This window comes from Scomber scombrus, chromosome 16, assembly GCF_963691925.1.
Source record: "Scomber scombrus chromosome 16, fScoSco1.1, whole genome shotgun sequence".
NCBI classification, from domain to species: Eukaryota; Metazoa; Chordata; class Actinopteri; order Scombriformes; family Scombridae; genus Scomber; species Scomber scombrus.
In genome coordinates this window covers 4,036,549-4,048,299 of record NC_084985.1, presented here as the reverse complement: position 1 = coordinate 4,048,299, position 11,751 = coordinate 4,036,549, and the positions used below count along the sequence as shown (strand labels likewise).

Below are 11,751 nucleotides of genomic sequence, written 5' to 3'. Positions count from 1 at the left end.
CTGTGAGGATTGTAGGAAATGAAAACATCAAGAAGAGGCATGATGGAGCAAATATGAGTATAATAGAAGTAAAGTAAGTCTGAAAAATGACTTGCAGAATATGAAGAGCATCTCAGAGGTCAAACTTATCACATGCATCAAGAAACAGACACTTTTATTAGTTTATAGATGAATTAGAGATGATAACTAAACTAAATATTTAAACTGGCAGATTAATGATTATCTGTTGAGGTTATTAAAGATGCTTTGCAGGAAAACGTCTGAATCATGCAAATAGAGAAAAGATTAAAGCTTATTGACTGATTGATTTGCAGGCTGAAACATGTAAAATCAGCCTGGAATAGATGCACATTTATCACTGAGTAGAAGATGAAATGGGGATTTAAACCTGTTGGATTATTGATGCAGAAGTTGTATTTTTCATGCTTGAATCTTTAAAGTTGTCTTTCCCTGACGTAAGAAACACAGAGATACAGATTAACACAGAAAATCCATTTTTACATAGACATATTTTGATAAGTTTATCTATACTTTTAGGCTTGTTTGACATAAAATAGATGGAAAAAACTGTTGAATATGTTGTAAAGTTAAGTCTGTTAAACAATGAGGGAATAAAATGAAAAACAGGCTTAATGTGAACAAAGACGCTGGATGTGTAAAACTTTTAAGCTCAAATTGAATCACTCTATTAAGGGTTTATCCTTTATATTAGTGGCTTATTATACTAGCTCTTTAGTTAATGATACTTTTGGAAAGTCCTTGTGTGTTTATAGTGATTGTTAGATTAATAAAACTACACTTAAACGCTGAAAGTGAGCAACAGGAGACGAAGCTGTTTGACCTGCAGGAGAGGAGGAGCTCTGTCTGTGTGTCTGAATGTGACGGCTTCATGTTTTTGTTGATAATTGAGTATGCTGCGGTACAGAGCTGCAGCTATGTGTGTGTGTGTGTGTGTGTGTGTGTGTGTGTGTGTGTGTGTGTGTGTGTGTGTGTGTGTGTGTGTGTGTGTGTGTGTGTGTGTGTGTGTGTGTGTGTGTGTGATTGATGGACGGTGTAAGGAGTGCCTGTGGAGTGTGATTTTGGGGTTTTATTTATGTTATTCTCAATGTGCAGGAGCTGTATGTGAAGTGCTTTGGTTTTATTAGTTTATTCATTTATATCAGGGATCATGTACAAAATACAGTAATCTATAAAAAAAAAGAGAAAAAGATGCTTTGTACCAGATTTAGCTATTACATAAATAAAATAAAAGCTAACATCACCTCTACAAATAAACAATCTTACTGCTCACACACACACACACACACCACACACACACACACACACACACACACACACACACACACACACACACAGGATATAAAGAGTCAAACACAAACTAAACAACAACAGAGGACATTACAGTTAAAGGCAGACATTAAATATCGTGCAATTAAAAATGATAGATAGATAGATAGATAGATAGATAGATAGATAGATAGATAGATAGATAGATAGATAGATAGATAGATAGATAGATAGATAGATAGATAAATAGATAGAGGATACTAAAATATGTAATAAAACACATGACCTAATAAAGTGCAAGTTAAAATAAAAACCATCGTACTGGTTAAAAGTGCAAATGAGAATAAACCATTTATGGACGGGGTTTACGACCATATTCATAAAGAAAGAGAGAAATGTCACCTTGGTGCAATAAATAAATAAATAAATAAATAAATAAATAAATAACTAACATGACATTGGATCCCTGCAGAGTTCAAGCTGTTTATTTATCTCTACATTTGCTCACTTTGCTTTGGATGAGCCATGAAGAGGATGTGTCATCAATGAATGAAGCTTGTTTATGCCTCCACATGTTTAGCAGCTCAGATATCCGTGTGTGTGTGTGTGTCAGTGAATATTGATGTGTGTGTGTGTGTGTGTGTACATTCCTGAAGGACATCCTGCCGTGCTGTGACTTGGCAATCTGCTCTGATCGGTCGTGCCAGATATCGACAGGCTCGTCGATACGCGACCCTCACGCTAAAACCTAAAGCCCCTAATGCTATTGAGTCTGTGACCCAAAATAGCTCCAATGCATTTATTCCCGTAAGACCTGATTTGATTGGCTCTTTCAACAGGAACTTGTAAAAAAAAACACTGTTAAGTTGGCTCGGTGCAGATGTAGGTCACATGTGGTCAGTGTGTGTGTGTGTGTGTGTGTGTGTGTGAGTGTGTCTGTGTGTGTGTGTGTTAACAGGAGTGTTACTTTAGGTTATTGGATCCTGCTGAATGTGTGTCCGTGTGATCCTGCGTTTCAGCCAGTCTTAATAAAACTGTCACTTCCAGGCTGTTGCCATGGAGACCGGGGAAGGAGGGAGGGAGGGATGAGGTTGGGGGGGGGGGGGGCGATATGGACACTCTCGGATGGATGGATGGAGTGCTGCAAGCTTTTAGATGAAGCGGCAGCGAGACAGAAGATGCAGTCTGAGGATAATTAAGATGAGTCATCGTCTCTGATTGGTCGTCTGAGTCATGCATGCAGTTGTCATAGTAACAAAGTGTGTAGCTACGTGACTGTTTTCATACAGCAGAATAATCTCAGTCATTTCGTAAAGGCATCAGTGTGGATTAGTGTGTGTGCATGCGTGTGTGTTTGTGTGTTAGTGTGTGTGGACAGTCAGTGCGATCACGTGGTGTCATCACGATACCGGTTGCCACAGTAACGCAGCATCTGCTCAGCAAAAAATCTGTGAGCTCGCAACAGGCTGCCGAGCACAGAAGTTTGTCCTCGGGTTACTCTGAAGTGTGAAAAGCTGAAAGCATCCCTGTTAAAAAACTCTGTCAGTTGTTTTATAGCCTTTAAAGTCTCATTACGCTCAAAAATACGTTGTTTTTTAAATTCTTCCTGCTTCAGTTGGATGTTTGAGCGTCAGTTTGACACCTGATTGCTGTTTTCTTCTTAGGAAAAAGCTTCTCTGTGCTCATCGATAAACCTGATTTTTAAGGCGTTTACCTCCGAGCATGAAATGTGAGATCACTACTTTAGAGCTAATAGTGGTCCAGTATGCATCTTACATAAGTAGGATGTGGAAACTTTAAGTGCAAAAACACTCAGAGACTTCTTATTTGCATTAGTTAAACTTTTTAAATGAATAACACTTTCATAGATTCTGGATTTTAAAGAGGGGAAAAAGCGTAGATGTAACATTTTCTGTGGAAAAACAAACGTCAGATACAATCGATTATTCCAAGTAGAGGATTGTTAGGTATCTGGATTGGATCTTTAAACAATGTGGGGCACTTTTTCTTTTTAGTGGGTTAGTTTTTTTGTTGTTTTTGTCAGGTTTGGAGCAAAGAGAATAAAATAAAAAGCTTGAAATCCAATCAGAGAAGAGACTGAGTGCTACACTGTACAGATTAAGGATTACAAAAAGAGGCTTGAGCTGATTTGTGGATCAAATAATGTTGTTATGAAGATGCCTGCAGCTCTATAACGCTGCTAAATGTGACTTCTTATTGCACTTCTTATTTTCCGTGTGTGTATTCTGCTGCACGCTGCTGCTGCTGTCGGGACATTTTGGGAGCTAAATAACTTTCTACTGATTCACTGTGACTTGACAAAAAATACAGAGACAGTCGATGAGGGAGACGGACAGAGAGAGAGGAAGAGGAAGGTGAACTGTAGTGTAAATATAGCAGGAGTGTGTGTGTGTGTGTGTGCGTGTGTGTGTGTGTGCGTGTGTGTGTGTGTGTGTGTGTGTGTGTGTGTGGAATGATTCCTCGCTATCAGAGAAGATTTAAAACAAGCTGAATTCCTGCTGAATTAACCTTTGTGTTGTACTCAGGAAGGAAGGGAGGAAGGAAGGAAGGAAGGAAGGAAGGAAGGAAGGAAGGGAGGAAGGAAGGAAGGAAGGGAGGAAGGGAGGAAGGAAAGGAGGAAGGAAGGAAGGAAGGGAGGAAGGAAGGAAGGAAAGGAGTAAGGAGGGGGGAGGGATGAAAGGAGGAAGGAAGGAAGGAAGGAAGGAAGGAAGGGAGGAAGGAAGGAAGGAAGGAAGGAAAGGAGTAAGGAGGGGGGAAGGATGAAAGGAGGAAGGAAGGAAGGAAGGAAGGAAGGAAGGGAGGAAGGAAAGGAGGAAGGGAGGAAAGAAAGGAGAAAGGAAGGAAGGGAGGAAGGAAGGAAGGAAGGAAGGAAGGAAGGAAGGGAGGAAGGGAGGAAGGAAAGGAGGAAGGAAGGAAGGAAGGGAGGAAGGAAGGAAGGAAGGAAAGGAGTAAGGAGGGGGGAGGGATGAAAGGAGGAAGGAAGGAAGGAAGGAAGGAAGGGAGGAAGGAAAGGAGGAAGGGAGGAAAGAAAGGAGAAAGGAAGGAAGGAAGGAAGGGAGGAAGGACAGGAGAAAGGAAGGCAGGAGGGGTGTGTGTGCGTGCGTGCGTGCGTGCGTGCGTGCGTGCGTGTGTGTGTGCGTGTGCATGTGTGCATGTGTGCGTGTGTGTGTGTGTGTGTGTGTGTGTGTGTGTGTGTTCGATCTCGTGGCTCATTTCTCTTTTCTTACCGTCTCAGTTAATTAACTTTTGACTTAAGTGACTCTGATGAGTTTGGGTTCAGACTGTAAAGATTTGCTTTCACTGTAAAACTGCTCAATGATGTCAGTAGAAAACTTTGCCAACAACTATTTGGTCGCTGAGCGTTTTGATATCGACTGTGATGAATCATCCGAGCAGATAAACTGACACTAGAAATACAGAAAAATGTCATTTAAATAAAAATATATCACCACCTAGCTCAGAAGAAAAGGCACATTTCTGCATTTTACGTTGCACATTTGCATTAATTGCACATCATTTCTTTATAAGGTATTTAATCTTTAAGAAAGTGACATAATCTTGTTATAATTAGCATTATTATCTGCTTTAAAATGTTATTTTATATCAGTGTAGACACGTGTTGAACTAGTGTAGCACATGCTCTAAAAGTTAGTCGTAGTAAAGCAGCTTTTTATTATAAATTTATTATAAATTGTGTCAAAAATGTATAATTTTCACACCTGTATTAAAACAAACTGAGAGTGAATAAAGTTAATAAAACTGCACCAGATAATAATTCAACATCTGCAACATTTAGAGAAGGGGTGTCAAACATGCGGCCCGTGGGCCAGAACCGGCCCACCAAGGGGTCCAATCCGGCCCATTTTCTTTACTTTCTTCTTTTTCTTCATTCCATCAGTCCTTCCTCCCTTTTTTCCTTCTGACCTTCCTTCCTTCCGTCCGTCCGTCCTTCATTCCTTCTTTCATTCCGTCCTCCTGTTGTCTTCGAGTTAAGGAAGGAAGGGAGGAAGAAGGAAGAAAGGGAGGAAGAAGGAAGGAAAGGAGGAAGGAAGGGAGGAAGAAGGAATAAGGGAGGAAGGGAGAAGGAAGGAAGGAAAGGAGGAAGAAGGAAGGAAAGGAAGGAAGGAAGGAAGGAAGGATGAAGGAAAGAAGGAAGGAAGGTAAAAGGGAGGGAGGAAAAAAGGAAGGAGGGAGGGAGAAAGGTAAAGAGGAAGTGAGGAAGGAAGGAAGGAAGGAAGGAAAGAAAGAGGAAGGAAGGAGGGAAGAAAGAAAGGGGGATGGAAAGAAAGGACAGAAGGAAGGGAGGAAAAGAGAGGAAGGAAAGAAAGAGAAGGAGGAAGGGAGGAAAGAAAGAACAGTCAAAACAGACCTGGAGGACGACACGAAGGTTAAATATACGAGTCCCTTTCTCGTCTCCGTCCATTTATAAAACACAACAAGAGAAGAAGAACATGTCCCCTCATGTGTCTTTTTAGTCTGTGTGAGTTCACCAGATTATCGATCTCCTCTAAATGTCACCTAAATCCTCGGGGGATCTAATGTATGTTAATGAAGGCTGCTGTTTCCATAGAGACGGATCTGATTAACCTTTAGAGTTGAAAGGGAAAAGCAGGAAGTAAACGTGTGACTGAATGTATCGGTGCAGGTGCAGCTCTGGATGGATGTTTGACCTCGGAGCTTGAAGGTTGAAACGTTGCCTCAATAGATTTCTGTCAGCTGGCAATATTCAGCGAGCAGAGCGGCTCTGATTCTTCCCGCTGTAAGGAAAGATTCCTCACTATCAGAGAAGAGAGCGGCTCTGATTCTTCCCGCTGTAAGGAAAGATTCCTCACTATCAGAGAAGATTTACATCAAGATGAATTCCTGCTGAATTAACCTTTGTGTCGTCCTCCCGGGTCAAATTGAACCCGTATGTTTTGACTGTTCCTTCTTTCCTTCCTTCTGTCTTTCCTCCCTTCCTCCTTCTCTCTTTAAATCCTCCCTTCCTTCTTTCCTTCCTCCATCCCCCCTTTCTTCCTTCCTTCCTTCCTTCCTTCCTCACTTCCCCCTCCAACCCTCCCTTCTTTCCTCCCTCCATCCTACCTCTCTTTCTCCCTTCTTTCCTTTCCTCCCTCCTTTCCTTCTATCTTCCTTCCTCCCTCCCTCCCTCTTTTCCTTACGCCTTCCTTCTTCCCTCCTTTCCTTCATTCTTCCTCCGTTCCTTCCTCCTTTCTTTCCTTTTTCCTCCCTCCTTTCCTTCCGTCTTCCTTCCTTCCATCCTCCCTCCTTTCCTTCCTTCTTCCTTCCTTCCTCCCTCCTTTCCTTCCGTCTTCCTTCCTTCCTTCCTTCCTCCTCCTTTCCTTCATTCTTCCTCCGTTCCTTCCTCCTTTCTTTCCTTTTTCCTCCCTCCTTTCCTTCCGTCTTCCTTCCTTCCTTCCTCCCTCCTTTCCTTCCTTCTTCCTTCCTTCCTCCCTCCTTTCCTTCATTCTTCCTCCGTTCCTTCCTCCTTTCTTTCCTTTTTCCTCCCTCCTTTCCTTCCGTCTTCCTTCCTTCCTTCCTCCCTCCTTTCCTTCCTTCTTCCTTCCTTCCTCCCTCCTTTCCTTCCGTCTTCCTTCCTTCCTTCCTTTCTCCCTCCTTCCTTCCTTTTTCCTTCCTTCCTCCCTCCTTTCCTTCCGTCTTCCTTCCCTCCCTCCTTTCTTCCCTTCCTTCCTTCCTTCTTCCTTTCCTTCCTTCCTTCCTTCTTCCTCCCTTCCTTCCTTCCTCCCTCCTTTCTTTCCTTCTTCCTCCCTTCCTTCCTTGACTCGAGGACAACAGCAGGGTTAAACTGAACCGCGTCCTTATAAACTGTAATTTAATGTCTTTAATGGACGTGCATCAGATATGACTTCATAAATTATTCCTCATGGTTTGATTGGTTGAAAGCAGCGCAGTAGATTTTACAGGGCTGAGATGTCAGAAGCAGTTTATTGGCTCTGCTCAAGGTTTAAAGGATATATGACTGATGCTTTTTATTATTTTCTTACTCGTGCATAGAAAAACCCAACAATAAAACCTTGAACTGATGTGACCAAATCAATCAATCTTTATTTATATGACACCTTTCATTCAGGTTAATGTAGTTCAAAGTGCTTCACAGATGATTGACAAGCTGATAATAAGACAGAAAGAGTGTAGATGGAGGACGACATAAAGAAAAGGAAAATAAATGCATAAATAACAATAAGAGAGAATAAGTAGTAGTAAGTAATAAGAGTAGTTTTTTAAATATTAAAGTAAAAAATAGGTTGACATATATTACAAATGATAAAAGAAGAAGAAGATAAAATGTATAGAATCATAATAATTATAAAATAAAGTAGAACAGAGAGAATATATTGATGCTAAAAATGTAAATCAAGTAAAATAAATAAGAAAAATAAATAAATAAATAAATATAAGCGAGAATAAGAGAAAAGGTGTAGAAACCATAGAAAACTAAATAAAATAAAAATGAAATAAAAAAGATAAAGTTGAAAAAAAGCTGGATTAAAAACAAGATAAAAAAATAATTAAAAAGACAAAATGAACAGACAGATATAGAAGAAGAAGATAAAACTTATTATCATATATATCATAGTTGATTCCATTTAAAGCTAAAACTGGGATATTCTGAGATATTTGGAGGGAAAATTCATTAGAAACACTGAAAAACATGCTTTAATTTCCTTGTTTCTGGCGTCAAAATTAATAATTTAACACTATAAACACAAACTTTGAACTTCTTATTATCAGCTGACTTTAAAAGTTGCCTGAAGTCCGACTGATGCTTTGAATTAAACCATCAGATACATATATGAATTCTCTCTCTCTCTCTCTCTCTCTCTGTCTCTCTCTCTATCTCTCTTTTTCTACCTCTCTCTCTCTCTCTCTCTCTCTCTCCCTCTCTCTCTCTTTCTCTCTCTCTATCTCTCTCCCTCTCTCCCTCTCCCTCTCTCTCTCTCTCTCCCTCTCCCTCTCCCTCTCTCTCTCTATCTCTCTCTCTCTCTCCCCTCTCTCTGTCTCTCTCTCTCTCTCTCTCTCCCCCCCCCCCTCTCTCTCTCTCTCTCTCTGCCCCCCCCCCCCCTCTCTCTCTCTCTCTCTCTCTCTCTCTCTCTCTCTCCCCTCTCCCTCTCTCTCTCTCCCCCCCCCCCCCTCTCTCTCTCTCCGGTGCAGCCAACGCCCCTCTACTTCTAACCCGACTCCTTTACTTCCTCCTCTAATATTATCCGACCTCGCTGTGATATTGTCGGAGCAAACAAGGGCAGCGAGCGTATCACCTGAGGCTGGTCCAGGTTCTTGGTAGCGTCTCATATAACAGCAGCAGCAGCAGCAGCAGCAGCTTTCTGCTCCGTCAGCAGGTTTTATTTTATATTGTTTGACCTCAGCAGGAATAAAACACACAGAGGCCTCATTCCTACTGCTGTGACCCTGTTTGACCTCACCAGGAATTTAATATTGCTCATTAAAGTTTAAATAAGTGAGGAAATGTTCAATTTTTATCGCCCTCTGTGGTGAGAAGGAGGAACTGCAGCTACACTGGTAGAATATGGAAGAACTGAGGGTCAAAAATGTCGTTTTTTACAGATAGAAATCTACTGATGTGTTGAACTTCTTCCCTAATGTATGCTGTTTTGATTCCAGCTCCTTAATTTAACACTTGTGCCTCACTAAGGACATTTTTTGGCTTTTCTTTTTTAAATTTTCTTGCACATGGCGTCAAATTCTCCAAGGTGTCGTCCTCCCAGGTCAAATTGACCCCGTCTGTTTTGTTTTCTTCCTTCCGTCTGTCCATATCTCTTTCTTTCCTTCCTTCCTTCCCCCTCTTTTCCTTCCTTCTTCCTTCCTTCCCTCCCTCCTTTCCTTCCTTCTTCCTCCATCCCTCCTTTCCTCCCTTCTTCCATACTTCCCTCCCTCCTTCCTTCCCTCCTTCCCTCCTTCCCTCCTTCCTCCTCTTTTCCTTCCTTCTTCCTTCCTCCCTCCTTTCCTTCCTTCTTCCTTCATTCCTCCCTCCCTTCCTTCCTGCCTCCCTCCTTTCCTTCCTTCCTTCCTCTCTCCTTCCTCCCTCCTTTCCTTCCTTCTTCCATACTTCCCTCCTTCCTTCCTTCCTTCTTCCTCCCTCCCTTCCTTCCTTTTCTTCATTCTTCCTTCCTTCCTTCCTTCTTCCTTCCACCCTCCTTCCTTCCCTCCGTCCTCCCTCCCTCCTTTCCTTCCTTCTTCCTTCCTTCCTCCCTCCTTTCCTTCTTCCCTCCTTCCTTCCCTCCTTTCCTTCCTTCCTCCCCTCCTTCCTTCCTTGACTCGAGGACAACAGGAGGGTTAATTTATTCATTTTTATTTTAATCAATCACTTATAATAAGTCTATAAAACACTGTATAGATAAAATTGTTCCTCTCAGACTCTTAATGACACAAATGTCCTCCATTAAAAACCCATTATTACTCTATTATGACCCCACTGTCAAAAATGGCTTCACAATTTTAGGGTTTTATTGTTTGTTTTCACCAGATAACAACATTTAACTGTATTAATCTCTATAGGAGAATATATAATACAATGTAGTGTTCCTCCAGTCCTGCTCGTCCTGTATTATGAAGCACAGCAGACCTTAAATGACCTGGATGTGTTGCTATGGGTGTCATGTATGTGTGTGTGTATGAAACATTAATGTGTGTGTGAGTGTGCGTGTGTGTGAGTGTGTGTGCAGATACAAATGGAGACTTTATATCGTCTTGCAGGTCTGCATTTAAAGCATTATGTCTAAAACGACAAGTAAGATAACAATATAATAGAGAACTAAGTAATAGTATAATTGCATAAAAGCAAAATACATTGATTTAAAGCTTTCTACCACTAGATGATTCATGTTCATTGTTTTTTTTTGTGTTTTTTAATCAACAAAAGTAAAGTTTCTGACGTCATGTATTAAGTTAATTCTCTGTAGATACTATATATATAGTCAGTTCATTATAAATAACAGTGATGAGTGTCCTATTATTGGTTAATTAAGCGATTATTTGTTGCCTTTATTTGCCAGACGAAGCTGCAGAGAAGACAGTAAACATGGGAAGAGATGGATATGACTAATTAAGCAGTTATGTGATATGAGTCTTAACCAGGAAACTATGGAGGTGCATCGGGACATTTGATTTAAAGATATTTAAACCCCCAAAAAAGAAAAAACAATGACTCAGTTCAGCATCCAAACAAGCTGCTTTACGAAAGGCCACAACCTCCTGACTGTCTCCTCCACAGTATCATCATTACTGAAGCTGGATAAAGGGTCAGACATCATTCTGTAACGTTTTGGTCGTCGATGATGATACGACTCTGATTTCATTACAGCGCTGAATCGATAGCATCACAGGCTCTCTGGTTGACTTACAGCAGGAGCAGCTCAACGGCTTCAGTATTGAATTTGATCCGCATCTGCAGCTGATTATGTTCAGGAAAGACAAACAATGGGTCATAAAGATGCTCCTCTATCAAAGATTACACAGAGATAAAAGCTATGTGTTGTAGAAATGGGTTTATTAGACGTGCTGTGTGTGTTTATAAGTTTTTCCTGCTTAGCTATTTAATTATTTATAAAAGCAACATTATTTACATAAGGAAGGAAAGAAGGATGGAAGGAAGGAAGGAAGGAAGGATGGATGGAAGGAAGGAAGGAAGGAGGGAGGGAAGGAAGGAAGGAAGGGAGGAAGGAAAGGAAGGAAGGAGGGAGGGAAGGAAAGAGGGAAGGAAGGAAGGAAGGAAAGGAGGGAGGAAGGAAGGATGGAAGGAATGATGGAAGGGAGGAAGAAGGAAGGAATGATGGAAGGGAGGAAGAAGGAATGAAAGGAGGAAGGAAAGGAAGGAAAGGAGGGAGGAAGGAAGGAAAGGAGGGAGGAAGGAAGGAAAGGAGGGAGGAAGGAAGGAAAGGAGGGAGGAAGGAAGGAAGGAAGGTAGGAAGGAAGGAAGGAAGGAAGGAAGGAAGGAAGGAAGGAAGGAAGGAAGGAAGGGAGGGAGGAAGAAGGATGGAAGGAAGGAAGGAAGGAAAGATGGAAGGATGGATGGATGGATGGAAGGAAGGAAGGAAGGGAGGAAGAAGGATGGATGGAAGGAAGGAAGGAAGGAAGGAAGGAAGGAAGGAAGGGAGGAAAGATAGAAGGAAGAAAGGAGAAAGGAAAGAAATAGAGAAGGAGAGAGGAAGGAAGGGGTAAGGAAAGAAAGAGAAAAGTAGGGAGGAAAGAAGGAGGGAGGAAAGGAAGGAAAGAAGGAAGGAAGGAAGGAAGGAAGTTTTACCTGTTTTTATGAAAAAAAATGCAAACTCAGCATTAAAAAAATGTTGTTTTATTCATCATATTAGTCAAAATGTTCTTCTGGACCATGACATAGTGATTGTAAATGTCTTTTTTTCCCCTTAAGATCAATCTGAGTGAAGTCTGAGCACTGAGTTTGATACCCGATAT

General features: G+C 41.3%; 1 protein-coding gene across 1 annotated transcript in view; it reads left to right on the top strand.

The window, feature by feature from the left end:
- The window catches only part of LOC133996888 (C-type lectin domain family 1 member A-like), a 20,123-nt gene that overhangs the window by 7,363 nt on the left and 1,009 nt on the right, over positions 1 to 11,751 (top strand). Inside the window, exon 4 of the mRNA XM_062436404.1 lies at positions 1,114 to 1,118. Coding sequence (XP_062292388.1) covers positions 1,114 to 1,118 — 5 coding nt within the window. The remainder of the gene's footprint in view (positions 1 to 1,113; positions 1,119 to 11,751) is intronic.